The sequence below is a fragment of the Homalodisca vitripennis genome, chromosome 3 (genome assembly GCF_021130785.1).
Source record: "Homalodisca vitripennis isolate AUS2020 chromosome 3, UT_GWSS_2.1, whole genome shotgun sequence".
NCBI classification, from domain to species: domain Eukaryota; kingdom Metazoa; phylum Arthropoda; class Insecta; order Hemiptera; family Cicadellidae; genus Homalodisca; species Homalodisca vitripennis.
Genome location: NC_060209.1, coordinates 118,555,377 through 118,572,087, shown reverse-complemented (window position 1 = coordinate 118,572,087; position 16,711 = coordinate 118,555,377). Strand labels below are relative to the sequence as shown.

The 16,711-nt window shown below is 34.9% G+C and overlaps 1 protein-coding gene across 1 annotated transcript in view; it reads right to left on the bottom strand.

Moving 5' to 3' along the window:
* Positions 1-4,654: 4,654 nt before the first annotated feature.
* The window catches only part of LOC124357404 (lipoyl synthase, mitochondrial), a 50,143-nt gene continuing 38,086 nt past the window's right edge, over positions 4,655-16,711 (bottom strand). Inside the window, exons 7-9 of the mRNA XM_046809170.1 lie at positions 7,173-7,288; positions 5,931-6,001; positions 4,655-4,880 (exon numbers count right to left, since the gene is read on the bottom strand). Of these exons, the coding sequence (XP_046665126.1) occupies positions 4,719-4,880; positions 5,931-6,001; positions 7,173-7,288 (349 nt within the window). The 3' untranslated portion in view covers positions 4,655-4,718. The remainder of the gene's footprint in view (positions 4,881-5,930; positions 6,002-7,172; positions 7,289-16,711) is intronic.

The window sequence follows — 16,711 nt, the reverse complement described above, 5'->3', positions numbered from 1 at the left end:
CAAAGACCTTAGAAATAGCTGTCAAAATAAGGTAGGGCGATAGTTCTTGTGATCTTTTTGTCACCTTTCTTGTATAGTGGTCTAACTGCAATTTTTAGGCATTTGGAAAAATCCTGAAGCAAATGAGAAATGTATGAGATGGCTGATAGGTTCTTCTTATTTGCCTGCTATATCTTTAAACATTGTAACTGATATTTCATCTGTACCGAGTTTTGTTTTTAGATTTGTGACGACATTAATGACTTCTTTGCTTTATGTTGGATACAGGGAAAATTAAGCTTTAGGTTGTTCTGCAAAATTGAGTTTGATGATGAATTATTTTTAGATATTGCATTATATTAATTGAAAGTAACAAAATAATCGTTCAATGTATTGGCTATGTGTATAGGACCATAAGTCAGTTCACCATCAGTGTCTCTAATACACAACTTTTCCCTTCATAGGTCTTTTATTGTTTATTATTTGCCAAATAACTTTTGATTTTTACAATCGGATGACTTAATTTTACGTAGCATTTCACTATATTGTTTTTATAGCTGCTCGGTACTTGTAGAATTGTCTGTAGAATTCACGTAAAGAGTGTATAAATTCCAAATCCTTTATTCGTTGGTGAAGGTCATTCAATTCATCCTTAAGTTTCTTAGCTTTATTCTTTACAGCCTTGTTTGTAAATTCAGGAAAGGATAAGTCAAAATAGTACTTAACTTTATCAAGAAACAAGTTATACTTTGAGTTAATGTCATCAGAGTTTAAAACATCAAACCAATTTTCTTTAGAGAGAAAAATCTAAAAACTCTCAATTTTGCATCATCAAACCTTTTATTGTTCGAACATTTTAAATCAGGAATGTTTTTGAGGGGAGAAGTTTCAGTAATAGTAGTCTGTGCATGGTGGTCTGATAAAACGACTGCCATAACAGAGCTATATGCCTTGACATCATTGGTAAAAATGTGGTCTATTAATGTTCTGGAATTCAAGACATCTTGGGTGTTTATTATGTTTTTCAGGTTGAAAGACGTCATAAAGATAGGAATTTTTTAGTGTTTCTTGAGGTCTGTATTAAAGTCTCCCATTACAACAGCCAAAGTGTGTCTATGTACATATTTGTTTAAGCAATCTGACATAGTTCGAAAAAATTTAGAGATAAGTTCAGAACCATCTGTTGGAGGTCTGCAGCCTGCAATTATCATTAATTTGCCTTGGTTAATCAATTCCACTGAAACTGTAGCCAGTTCGCATTCTCCTTCTAGTACGACACTCCAGTGCTTGACATTTTATGTTAGGTCTGCTCCAGATGCTAACCCCTCCCCTTTTCAAATGAAACCTACAGAAAGCAGTTTGACTCACATAATTCTCTAAACAAACGTTCTGAAAATGATTATCTTTAAGAAAGTGCTCACTAAAACATATAAAATCAGAGCTCTCTTTGTCTAGAAAAATGTCGGCTTCATTAAGTTTATTGAAAAGGTCTCTTATATTCTGATGAGCCAATTTTATAGTTTCACTGCCCTCTTACTTACTACCCTCGCGAGATAGTGTGACTAAGGGAATCCGAGAGGTTTCTGGGTATTTCTAAAAAAGGGTCTATTGTGGAAAGTACGATTTTTATGGAATACTTTGGTTGGTATACTAGGGGAGGGGGTTTTAGTTACGTCTGTTGCGCTAGAAGTTGTACTTGCTATAGGAGCTTTAGAAACTACATTAATGGGCTTTAGGGATGACTCGCTAATAGCGAGATGCAAAAGTTAGCAAGATGGGACTTTACCTCATAGTTGAAATGCAGCCTAAGTTTGTTTGGTGTAGTTTTTACGATGGACAGATTCTAGGCATATAAAGGATGTATTATTGTGCAGAGCAGCTAGGTTTCTTAAATTGAGGTTTACTCTGGAAATTTCAGGATTTAGAGGAGGGGAGTCGTACTTAAAGGGGACTCCAACCAGGATCACCCTCGGCCCAACTCAAGAAGCATCCAGCTCCTCCTTGAACTCAATACAGTGCCGGTTTACAATGCTAATGGTACCTACTATCAGAATAACATAATTTTTACTCTTGGTGGAAGCTTCAATTTTTCCGCTTTTAAATATTTTTTCATACTCAAAGAAACAAAGCTACCATGGCTATTGCTATTTTTACACTGTTCCTCTTATTATTTACACTCTGATTTAATTGAGTGAATTCTTTGTTTGGACTAGTGCATGATGATCTTACAGAACTATTCAGTTTATGTTTGTTTCAACAGGTTCGCCAGGATTTGACAGAACAACTGGTGAGGGTAATGACTCTAGAACTGAAAAGGTATTTTTAAAGGGTATATCAGTACATTGAGACTTTGGTAAATCTTTACTTTTCATTCTCTTTTTTACGACTTTCCACTCTTTACTATTAACCTTTCTTAAATTAAGAGCTAGAGGTTTCTCTTCTTTACAAACTACCGTCTGACTGACAACTTTTAAAGTGGGGGAAAGTTAAATTTGTGGGTATCTGATTGTCATGCAGTATATTCCTCAACAGGCTCAGTGCCAAAAAGTTCAAAAACTGGTATAATGACTTGAGCACTAACCAAAAAGTATGCTTTTCGCATTTAGTACAACATTAAGACCACACTCAAAGTAGTTGTTTTGTTTTTGACTGTGACCTGAAAAGGAATTATATCCACTAGTATTCAACTTATTAGACAAGAGCAAAGCATGGTTTAGATTAGCGTCAACCAAGAAGTCCAATTGATAATCTCGTTTAACTACAATATCTAAAATAGACTCCAATGTGAGCCCCTACCAGGTTCAATCGATTTAGCATTACTCTCAGTTCATTCCAGCTTATCATTATCGTTTATGCAAAAGAATGGATATTTAAAGGAAGTGAACCCTATAAATTGTTTAATCATTCCTTGACAACTTCAGTGGAACCATGCCTTAAGAGCTCACTGATGGCTGGATCCACAAAGAGTGCTTTGGAAGATAGAGCTGCTGTGCAGTCATTTACAGATAAAAAGTACGATTGAATAATAGAGTTATCCAACCATTTGTCAGATTGTATTGTTTTAAGCCAGGATTGCAGCTCCCCATGTTCAGATGACATAGAGTGTCTTTTCACCATAGCATCATTGAATTTGGCAGATAAAAGTTTGAGAGACTTATTTTTGGTTGCAATAATTGAATCTAACGTATTAGCTATGACGGTAGGACTTAAACTACAATATGAAACAACACAATTTTGCAAGGCAGTAAGTAAGTAAGTAGAAGTTAACTGGTAACTTTGTCTTATATATATTATATAATATATAAGATACATATCTAATATCTTTTATATTATATCTTATAAAATATTAGTGTTTCTTTAATATTGGTATAAAAATTATCTATTATCTCAAAAATTAGTTTATAAAGTTTTACATGGCAGTGGTTATATAGCGTACATTTAGTAAATTGGCTAAGTGGGGAAGATTTTGATTGATGAGAAGAATTTTGTAAAATAATGATTCGGAACATTGATAATAATACAATTAGATTAAACAACATTGCTTCCTCAGATAAAACAACTTTCATGTTAAACAGTAACGTTAACAGACACAACACTCGTTATCGAGCTGATGTTAATCCTCATTGGATGAGAGCAACACACCCAGCACCCTGAAAAGTTAAACGTTTGGTTTGGAGGGATGTTTGTTGGGCCTTTTTTTATTGATGGACATCTTAATGCCGAGGTAAACCAGGAAATCTTACAAAATCAGGTTTATGCAGCTATCCAAGTAGCAACCAACAACTGTAATGAAGTTTGGTTCCAGCAGGAAGGGGTACCTCCATAATATGGCCTGCATGTCCACGAGTATTTATATAATATTTTTACAAATCGCTGGATAGGCATAAGAGGAATTATCAAGTGGCCACCAAGATTGTTAGATCTATCTCCACTTGACTAATTTGTATGGGGTCACATTAAAACGTGTATAAAACAAAACTCCATTGCATTAATGATCTTAGGGACAGAACAGTAGCTGAAATTTTAAAAATCCAGTGTGAATCCACACAGCATGCCGTTTCAAGTTTCTGTAACAGGCTTGGACATTGTCAAACTGTCTTGGGATAGCAGTTTTAACATCTGATGTAATAAACACAAGTTAGTTAGTTTTAGCCATGATTTGCTTAACATAATTGTAATTACTAGTGCTAATGTAACTTTACATTAAAACATTTTAAACTGCCCCCCAAAAAGCCCATTTTGGGGAAATGGTTTACTTTTGTTTCCTAGAGGGGTGTCCTGAGTTTAATTTTTCTACCTTTGTCCATTGAAGGTTGAGCAGGATCCATCCATGCTATAACCCTAATTAATTTCAATTAGCTGCCGTTTTGTACTGGGTTGAGATAGAGAGCTGTTGTTTACACAATCATTCTTTTAACAAGATCTTTCAAATGAGTTGTCACTTAATCAGTCTTTACATTTTAAAATCTCATTTTGGGGAAATGGAAGTTGTAACAGTGACTAAAAAGTTCACTTCTATTTCCTAGAGAAGTGTCCCGAGTTCTATTCCTCTATCTTTATCCATAAATTCTAAGCAGAGTGCATCCATACTTTTAACTCACACTGAATTTTGAACTTTTATATTTGCAAATAATTTTTAAGATATTAAGAAAGGGAACAAATGAATGTACGCTGATGAAAATAAAACAAAAATATTATTAATATACAACCAGATCATTTACTACATAAAACAAGAAACATTAAATGGAAGCTTTGCGTTTCTTCAGTATGCTTGAGATGAAGAATTCACCAGCCTTGTATGAGCTGCGCACCAAGGGGCCACTGGCAGTGTACAGGAACCCCATCTCCGCACCTACTGTCTCCCAGTGCTTGAACCGAGCTGGTGTAACATATTCCACTACCTGTATCCAACATTTACAACATTCTTTATTACATGCACAGATTGGTGTAAAGTAATAAAAAATGAGATATATAATAGAATGATATCATATAGGATAAGTAGGAATACAAAAAATGTACCTATATTTTATGTGCATGATAAATAGATTAACCAACTTAATTCACATTATAACCTACAACATAGGTAGGCTCACTTGCAACCAGAAGGTTAGTTGCTCATTACGATCTTCTTATTTTTTCTACTATTTGTACAGCAGTATTCCAAATCAGATTCTTTCATTGCCAGATATAATTTTCAGTGTGTATACATAAAGAAAAAGGCCAAATTTTACAGTTACTATTTGGATAACTATAATATTTTTATTAATCTATAAATTAAGTAATATTTTTCATTAAAATAAATTTACAAATTGGTAAATTTTATTTTTTACTTTGCAAATTTCAACAGAAAAATTTTATAATTAAGAAAATCATTACTCAATATATACAACTTTTATTCACATACTTATTTATTTTGTATAAATAAACAAATTGTATAACATACACATTTATTTTATTTTCCTTGGTTTTTAAAATATATTTTTATAGTAGTTAACAAGTGAATCTGTTTTATCTGCACCTCAGAATTTTCCCGTCATTATCCATCATACGTTTCTATGTATAGTGTGGTTATTTCGGCTAAATGTATTCATCTCCAGGGATGATAGAAAGGCACTAGAAGTAAACAAATGCATACATGTTTGTAACACAAATGTATGAGTCTAAAATAATGCTAAAGTGAAGCACATTTCTGACTGAACTGTTGAAATGTTCAAGATTGAACCACACCTGTTTGGCAAGGTGAGGTACACCAAAGATATAATACACACCAAGTGACTGAGCCACACTTGATATATAAGGCTCTCTCTGATTGAGATGAGAAGATCCACTGTGGTCACTAGCCAGACATCCACAGCTCATTTGTTAACCAATTCTACTAAGTAGATGAAATCATCTCCATAAAATGATTATTTATTAAAAATTTCCACAAATATGCCAAGGTTTAGACCCACCTTGAGGTGACGCTTGGTAGGCTGCATGTATTGCCCAAGTGTAACACAGTCAACACCAGCTGATCGCAGATCTGCAAGACATACAATTTTCAATCAACAAGAATATTTATATACAGTAATAGTAATAATTTTGTTTATTGACGTAAGGTGTGGGCTTACAAGTCCAGTTATTAGTTACAGTAGTAACTAGTACTGTTGTTTGTGTAAGTACAGGATAACAGGAAGCTATGTAACGAACTTCTCAGCTAGCAGATTCTCACAGAGTCTAGATTCCACACATTAATGAGTGACTAAAGGAATGCAATTAAATCCAAATGATTAATTTACATGATAAAATTTATATTTCTATCCTACAAAGAGAATAGTATAAACAGGCTCAAAACTTACAGTTTGGAGTACACATGTTTATTGATCTTAACAATTGTGTCCAATATTTCAGTGGCCTCAATCTTAAATAAAATTATTAAAATCCGATGTTCGGAAATTTTTACTGACTTCTGTAAACACTGAGTGTAGCTCTGCAAAACTACAAAGAGCACAAAAATACAGATTCACCAATATATGTATCTGAAAACTTTCAGTTTTTGGCAGGGAGTGGCACAAGAAAAACTCGGTCTGATACACTATGTCTCCAATACACAGAACCACGGCCTATAACCGATCCTTCACCATCACTGCCTATAGATTATGGAATTCTAATAGATAATTTTACCTAAATAAAGAAGTGTTTCTACTCTAATGTTCAAAGTAAAGAGAAGTTTCTGACATTTGATTGGGAGGCCACTAACTCCAGCACTAGAACGCTGTAAATTAGTGGAGGATGACTAAAGCATGAATGGCTCAAAACTTGTACAGGATTGTACATTCAACCTGTAAGTTAGAATGTGTGTGGTCTTAATGTAAGGTAAATCAAAATTTTAGACAAAACATTTTCATTTACATTAAATTTATATTATTGATTGAAAATAAACAATTTGATTGACATTAATCAGAACATGTGTAATTTATTATACTAAATGAATTATCGTATAGTAAATAAACTTATAAAATTACACATTTTCTTATTTAGCAGTGTATTTTTGTGTCCACTTCTTCTGACTGTACAACTTTTGAAAGCGTTCATAAAATAATTGTTCAAATAGAACCATTATAAGCAGTGAATTATGACAATGCAATGTTGCATATTGCACTAATATCACCTTACTCAATATCTGAACTATAATACAGATGGAAGATACTCACCTTCCATAGTCTGCCTGACTTGCTCGTCTGTTTCACCCAGGCCCAACATTATTGAGGACTTTGTGACAAGGTCTGGATTAACCTCTTTTGCAGCTTTCAGCACACTCATTGTTTGTCTATAACAATATAAACAAGCTGCTTATCTCAGTGTTATGTTAAAATGGTATGATAAGTTGATAAACATGATCATGACCATAATAATAAAAAAATAGAAAAAAAAAATGCTTAACCTATACAATATTAAATGAACTGTGCTATGAATTATGAATATGCTAAGAGAAAAAGAAGGATTTACAAGTGATATAAGCGTTTCATGAAAATAAGTCACTGATGATGTTGGCATATCAATTGGCTCATATCATGAAATTTGTTTAATGTCTTGGATAAAGAAACGTGAGGCAGCAAAATTGATTCCAAAATTGTTGAATTTTCATCAAAAACATCAGCGAATGGAAGTTGGTTAATCACTAAATGAAGTAAACGACGATGCAGAATTATTGAAAAGTGTTACAAGAGGTGACAAAACATGGATTTAGGGATATGACGTCAAAACTAAGGTTCAATCATCACACTGGAGGCATTCTGGATCGCCAAGGCCCAAAAAAGGTTCAACAAGTGCAGCTGAATATGAAGTTAATGCTCATTGTGTTCTTTGATTATGTCATAGTGCATCATGAAATCTTGCCACAAGATCAAACGGTCAATAATCGTCTGCGTACTACCTGCAAGTTCAACATCGTTTTGCATTTAGCAATCCGAAAAAACATCTGGATTTGTAGGAAAACAATTCATGGTTTATGCACCATAATAATTCACCTACTCACACTTCACTGCTTCTTAGTGAATTTTCAGCTAAAACCAATACTGTAACGATGTCCTGGCCTCCATATTTTCCAGGCATGGCTATGTGTGAAATGTTTTATTTAAAAAAATAAAGAGAAACTTAAAGGCCTCTTGTTTTACAAGCATAGACAACATTAAAAATGTATCACTGAAAGAGCTAAAGACTATCCCAAAGATTGAGTTTGAGAAGTGTTACGAGGATCGGAATAAATGCTGGCACAAGTGCATAATATCTAATGGGGACTATTTTGAAGGCGACAACATTGATGTGAACGAATAAATAAATATTTTTAAAAAAATGAAAATTCCTGTTACTTTTTGAACAAACCTCCCTGGTACATACAAACAAATTATAAGTATTGATTAATTTTTTGTTTGATAACGTAACATTCAAAAATGCCAGCAAGTGCATACACATAGGCATTTTCCATGCTAAAGTGCACGACAATGGACTAAGCAACCCTTGTCTGGATTCCACTGTACCTAGTTTAATGCTTGGCAGATTACAAAGATTGTATAAAAATTTCCTGGTCGTTAATTCAATTTCTTATTTCAAAATGATTGGTGGTAAATTGACTGGGCTGAGAATCGTAGTGGAGATACTAAGCAACTGCAAGGAAATGGTAGGCTAGAGCACAGCAGTTGTCACCAGCTTGAGTGACTCTGTTTCCTTGGAATCCAAGGTCAGGATTGTGTTCAGTTCGACCAATTACAATCATCTGTATCCCCTTACAAGAATACAAATTACTGGACAAGGGGAGGACAAAATTTGGATATCCATTGTCGTACCAGTTGTCATGTATCAACATCAAAACAAAACTGTCACAGAAGACAGCATGTGGTTGCGTTTAGCATTATGATGTTGTCTACAACGTAGTGGCAAAGACTTTACATGATGCCTGTTAGTAGGAATCAGAATCAGTCTTTGTTACATCAACGTTTATACATAGCATTGCTATAGAAACAGGTAACATTGTCATAAATTAATGTAATAATGATAAATACACATATACATTCATACATATGCACATCACAATTCACATATACATATAAACATAATAAACATACATATAAGAGGTCAAAGCAGCGTAACAAATTTAATGTAATCTATGTTAAAACACAATTTTAAAATTCAGGATCCATCAAATACTCATCAACACTATAATACGAGGGCTGTTCAGAAAGTAACCTCCGGTCGATTGAAAAAAATACACCAAGTTAAGTAAAAATATTTTAATATATACATCTTACAACTACATCTTTGCACTATTTTTCGACATAGTCTCCATCACGATTGAGGCACTTATCGTATCTCTTCACAAGCTTTGAAATTCCTTCTGCATAAAAATCACCCGCCTGTGCCTTGAGCCAGCCTGTGACCGCATCTTTGAGCTCTTCGTCGTCATCAAACCGCTGGGACCCGAGCCATTTCTTCATATGCATGAAGAGGTGATAGTCGCTTGGCGCCAGATCTGGGCTGTAAGGTGGATGGTTGAAAACGTCCCACTTGAAGGACTTAAGAAGGGCTGTTGTTCTGCAAGCAGAGTGAGGACGGGCGTTATCGTGCAAAAAAACGATACCGGAAGTCAGCATACCACGGCGTTTTGTTCTGTATAGCCCGTCGTAATGTTTTTAGTGTTTCACAGTACACGTCTTGATTAATGGTCGTCCCACGTTCCATGAATTCAACCAACAACACCCCTTTGGCATCCCAAAACACCGTTGCCATCAGTTTTCTGGCAGAAAAATCTTGCCGGGCTTTTTTTGGTTTGGTAGGCGAATCTGAATGTGCCCACATCTTTGATTGTTCTTTTGTCTCAGGGTTTACGTACTTAATCCAGGTTTCGTCACCGGTCACGATTCTGTTTAACAATGGTTCTCCTTCGTCCGCATAACGTGACAGAAAGTCTAATGCAGAGGCCATTCTTTGAGTTTTGTGGTGGTCGGTAAGAATTTTGGGCACCCATCGTGCACATAACTTACGGTAACCCAATCTTGCTGTCACTATCTCGTACAAAAGAGTCTTAGAAATCTGTGGAAAATCAGTAGACAACTCCGCCATTGTGAAACGTCGATTTTCACGAACTTTTGCATCAACTGTCTGAACGAGTTCGTCAGTCACCAAGGATGGTCTACCACTCCTCTCTTCATCATGAACGTTTTCTCGTCCACTTTTAAATAAACATACCCATTCACGGACAACTCCTTCACTCATAACTTGTGGTCCGTACACGGCACAAAGCTCACGATGAATAGCTGCTGCAGAGTATCCTTTGGCTGTAAAAAAACCGTATAACAGCACGCACTTCACATTTGGTGGTATTTTCTATTGCAGCACACATTTCAAACTGCCACAAAATCTAAACTAGCGCAGGTACGATGTTCACTCGACTACAGCTTGATGCCGACTGACCTGCTTAGTGCATGAATGCACAGATGGCGCGCTACTCCCCTCCACTACCCGCACTGTGACCAACCGGAGGTTACTTTCTGAACAGCCCTCGTAGTTTTTTTCCAACAAAAAATCTGTTAGTTTGCTTTTAAATGTTTTTGAATTGATTAAATGTTTATATTTTTGAGGTAACTTATTGTATAGTTTTTTTGCCGTGTATATTGGAGTTTTTTCTACCAGACGCAGTCGATGTATGGGATATTGAAAATTAGCTTTAAATCTTGTATTGTAATTATGATCAAAGTTATCACTTGATAAGCTTTCAAAATTTGATTGTACTGTTAGTAGGGTTTTCAGAATGTATAAATTTGGAAGTTATAAGATTTTTAATTCTTTAAACAGAGGTTTGCAAGAAGTTCTAAATGATAAAAAGGTCATTAATCTCATAATTTTTTTTGGATCTTAAAAACTTTATCAAAGTCAGAAGATGATCCCCAAAATTCAATACCATATTGAATTATTGAAAAAAAAGAAAGAGTAGTAAATTATTATTCTGGTTTTCAAATTAATTGAATTTCGTAACACTAGCATTTGATAACATGCCGAGTTCAATCTTCTAATAATATTTTCAATACATTTTTTCCAAGAAAAGTTTATATCCAGATCAATACCTAAAAATTTTACGCTATCACATAATTTTATTTGCTGGCCGTGGAAAATCACATCCTTATTATAGCCCTCCTTTAATTGTGCCGTTCGAAAATTTAGTAGTTGAGTTTTCTCTTGATTTAATTTCAATCCGTTAACCTTAAAACAGTATGCCAATTCATAAAAAACTTGATTTAATTTATTTTCCATTTGAAAGTGAGAGTCTGCTTTAACAACTGCGGTTGTGTCATCTGCATATAATATAATTTTTGGTGAAACAGTTTTAGGTAAATCATTAACGTACAGAAGAAAAAATAGAGGTCCCAAAATAGACCCTTGAGGAATGCCAACTTTAATTTCCTCCCAACAAGATCTAGATTTTACACTACTTTTAAAAATTACAGTTCTTTTAAATCGATTAACTAAATAAGATTCAATCCACAGTATTGATCTATTTGAAAAACTGTACAGTTTAAGCTTTTTTAAAAGGATATTATGGTTCACACAATCAAAAGCCTTGGAAAAATCACAAAACACACCCATGGTTCTCTGTGACCCATCAGAAGCCCAAGACACCTCATGTACAAGTTTATTAATGGCCCCTAATGTACTGTGACCCCTCCTAAATCCGAATTGATCACAAGTCAAAATTGAATTAGATTCTAAAAAATTTGTAATTTGGTTTAGAGCTAATTTTTCAAATACTTTAGAAAATGATGGCAGTATTGAAATTGGATGGTAATTATCTGGATTTTGTTTTTGCCCTTTTTTATAGAGTGGTTTTAATTCAGCCCATTTTAAATTTTTTGGAAAACTACAATTTTTGAATGATTGATTAATTAAAACTGATAAAGGAACAGCTATACTATATACATGTTTCATTACGTCCAGAGGTATTTCATCCCACCCAGATGATTTTTGAATTTTTTAATGATTTTATCACTTTAACAACATCATCTGATGACACATTACCAAAATTAAACTTAAAAAATTGACATTCAAGATCAGTTTGTGCTAAATTTAGGGCCTCTTGTTCACAAGGTCGAGCCTTAATTTCTTTGGCCAATTCTGCAAATTTTTTGTTGAAGAATTGTGCAATTTCCTTTCCATCTTTAACAACCCTACCACTATCCAACACAACATCAGGAAAATTGTTAACAGATTTTTTACATCCAAGCTCAGATTTAACTACATGCCAAGCAGCTTTATTTTTATTTTCAGAATCTTTTATGAAATTAGAATTATACATTTGCTTTGATTTATTACAGACATTTTTTAAAAATTTTTAATAATATTTTACATAATTTATAAAATTTGGATTGTTTGACTGTTTGGCTAGTTTACTAAGCTCCCTCTTTTTAATGCTTGAAATTTGAATTCCTTTTGTTATCCATTTTTTATTTTTGGATTGTTTGGTTTTGTTAGCAGAGAATTTAAATAGAAATGATTCTTCAAATATATTTTGAAAGCAATTAAAGAAATTAGAACAGTTGTCAGCAAAAGAAAAATTGTTTGAAACATTCCACTTAGTGTCTTTTAATCTACTACTAAATCTATAAAGAGCTTTTTTAGAAAAAATCCGTCTTTTTACACTCTAAGTTTAGTATTGTCATTATCAGAACTTTAGAAGATCTTTAGAAATATCTAAAAAGACTGCCCTGTGATCTGACAAACCCAATTCCAAATTCATTGTCTGATATTCAAAGGATGACTTAAATTTAAAAGTTAAAATATTATCAATGCATGAATTTGTATTAAAAGTAACCCTAGTTGGTGATGCAAAATGTGTTTTAAAACCGTATGATTCAATCAGAGAAAGGAATTCAAATTTCTGCTGTGGTTTATTTGTTGTTTCCATTACATCTACATTAAAGTCTGATGCAATATAAACATTGTTTACATGGTTTTCTTTACCTAAAAGTTTTAACAAAACCTCAAGCTTATTTAAAAATAATTTGAAATTTGAATCTTCTGGCACTCTATAAATAGAAATGATAATTATAGGCCTTTTAAAATTAATTATTTCTATGCATGAAGCTTCAAAAACTGAATCCAAATTATAAATGCACAGATCTTCTCTGGTTTTAAATTCAAAATTATTTTGAAAGAATACACAAACCTCCATGATAATCTCTATCTCTACAATAAAAATTTGCCAGAGTATAATTAGAAAAACTATTTAAAATGGTAACACTATCCCTACTCAACCAATGTTCATTTAACACGTTCACGACGACGGCAATTTTACGTGTTGTTACATATTGAGCAGTCATATATAACACAAAATCTTCAAAATAGGCGTAAACGTTGTTTTCTATAAAACCATTCTATAATGCATAAATAATGCATTTTAAGTTGAAAAACAATGATAAAATGTATATGAATAAGTTAAAACCAGTGTGTCACCCGTGGCACACGATGCCTATACATTGCCCTTCGCTTCAATGGGCGTCGTGTGTCACCAGTGACACACTGTTTTACTGAACCTAACCTACTCTATGCTATGATCTGCTGGCGGGTGGCGAGCCACATCACTACTTTCCCGCGTTTTTCCTTGTTGTTCTCTTCCCGCGCAATCATCAAGCTAACCTAGTCACTCACTTGCGGCTGCTCAGTGCTCTTACGTCTTCACGACAGCTTGTGTTCTGTTTATCACAATTAGCTCAGTGCTACTGATGTGGTGTTTTATATTGTTTATATTAGTTGTTATTGTGCAATTTGAATCTTAGCTTGGGAGATGGATGACAGTGACATTGAGAACGCTTTGGACGATTTTGATATAAATGAACTAACTGATTTTGAGTACTCAGGAAGCGAATATGTACCTTCGTCTATCTGCTCTGATGACAGCAGGGCAGAATCTGTAGATTATATGAGTGATGTGGAAGATAACCTGCTACCTGTAAGTAATCAACAGCTTGTAAACATTGACATTGTAGCTAATCCTCAGCCCCCCCAGATTGTAAATAATTTATATGCTGAAAATAATCTACAAAATGATCATCACCCCAATAATAGGCCTCAACGACAAACTGAGATTGTAAGAGTTTGGGGAGAATGCACAGAAACTGTTAGGCAGTTTCCATTTACTGGAATATCTGGATTACAGCTCAATGTTGATGTTTCTGATCCTATGTTGGTTTTTGAACAGTTTCTAAATAGCGATGTACTGGACCTTATTGTGACGGAAACAAACAAGTTTGCAGATCAGTTTTTGACCAATAACGATGTAAGCCGAAGGTCTATGATGCGTCACTGACTTCCAGTTGACAGAGACGAAATAAGGCAGTTCTTAGGTATTGTTATGATAATGGGTATGTGTCCTTTACCCCACATGAGATTATACTGGTCATGTAAAGATATTTACAAGAAAGACCTGATCAAAAATACAATGAACAGGGACAGGTTCGAGAGTATTTTAAAGTGTCTTCATTTTCACAACAATGATGTTGTTGATACAGTTGAACCTAGGCTTTCTAAAATAAAGGAGCTAACCAATTTACTGAACACTTTGTTCAAGAACATATATGTTCCTGGGGAAGAAGTCGTCATTGACGAGTCGATGGTGCCTTGGAGGGGAAGACTGATCTTCCGCCAGTATAACCCTCAAAAACCCCATAAATATGGAATAAAACTTTATAAAATATGCACAACATCTGGCTACACACAAAAAGTCAAAGTATATGCAGGAAAAAGTGATGATACGGCTAACGTTGGTCATGCACAAAAAGTTGTAATACATTTGATGGAAGATTTGCTGACTAGTGGCTGTACCTTATTTTGCGATAATTTTTCTACAACAGTGTTCCTCTTGCTGAACAATTACTAAGCAAGAAAACCTATGTAAGTGGAACACTGAGACAATATCGACGAGGTAATCCCAAAGAGTTGTGTGCTGAAAAAATGAGGAAAGGGAATGTGCATGCAAAAGAGAATGAGTTTGGGGTTAAAGTAATTAGTTGGAAAGACAAACGAAGAGTTCTGATGGTGAGCACTCGTCCAGAAGATGTCGATAACCTTATACCAACAGGAAGTGGGGGGGGGGGGTGGGGGGGGGGGGGGGTGGGGGGGGGGGGGGGTGGGGGGGGGGGGGGGTGGGGGGGGGGGGGGGTGGGGGGGGGGGGGGGTGGGGGGGTGCATTTGACATGATTACACGTTACCATGGCTTCCTTATAAACACGAAATAGGTTTATATGAAATACAACAATTCGAATTTCATATTGGATGCAAAAATACTGATAGCACTCGATTGGCAACAGTTTTATCAGAAGCGAGAATACAGATGACAGAGCGAAACCTCCAACTGGGACATTAACAAAATTGTTGGGTTACATTACCAGAAGTTTATATCAGTTTCTCCAAAGTGCCTATCGGTGTAAAGGCGTATATCGGATTCTCCAAATGCATATCAGTGTGAAGGCGCATGCCGGTAGCTTTAATGGCCATATTGGTTTTTTCCAAAGTGCAAACCAGACTACTTTCACCGGAGGCAAAATTGCTTATACGCGATGGGGACGTCTCAGTGGGCTATAAAAATATTTGTTCCGTAAAAACTTATTCAACCTCTTATCAAGTCAATAACATTAAAGCATTTTTACGGGTGAAACAAAAACTCCGATGTCCGAAGGGTGGCTCCGTTTGGCCGATTAAAATGTAATAGCGGGGAAAACATTCATATAGATATTTTCAGAAGTCCGACGAAGGATTCCGACTGCGTGATTGAACACATGTTTGCGTGAAAGGTTTGTTTGTCTCTTAATTTGTATAAATTTTAAAAACACTGATAATTTTTTACCGATGTAAAAATTTCCGCTGTCTGAAGATTGGGTCCGTGTGGACCAATGGCAATAAACTGCTGGGAAACAATGTTTACTCGAAAAACGTTTACAAATGCTCGGTGGTGCATCCGACTGGGACACTGAAATGATTTTTTCGCTAGATTGTCAGAAGTCCATATCGGTTTCACTAAAGATCACGTAGCTGCCAGTGTTCGATACATGCCGCATAATCTTATTTCTACAATAGACCTCATGTGTTGAAATTTAATAAAACAGTAAGAAAGTTTAAAGACCGAGACGCACACTTGGAATATAGTCCATACTATAGATTGTAGACTAAATTTAATGCTACCTATTGTTAGTGTCGTTAGTTTTTGCTCTTATATTTAGTATGCAGGCGATGTACTCTAGGTGTACCAATTGTAAATATTAAAGTTAATGGAGTTAAAGGATCGGCTACCATCATATTCTACTGAATAATTTCTTACAGTGTAAGGCCGTACAAACAGCTATTGGAACCATAAATATCTTCATACTGCTAGTGACCTGCAACATTGAATTTCAGTTGTATTAGGTTAAAATACAACGCATGTCTATTTTACAGTAATTAAAAAAAGAGTAACTTAGCGGCAATATAAGTGGAGTATCTTATACTATGGTTAAAAGTGAAGTATGAATATCGCTTCATTACCTGAATCTATTGGATGATTGGTCTGTCACATATCACCTGAACAACCTTATCTACGGGTCAGTTTTTTACGCATACGAACAACAGAAAAAATAGAAACACAGAAGTCTCAATGGAACATTGTTTACATCGCAGACCAGCGGCCAAACCTAAGAACTACCATTAGCGAGAGATAAGGGATCGCTAGCGA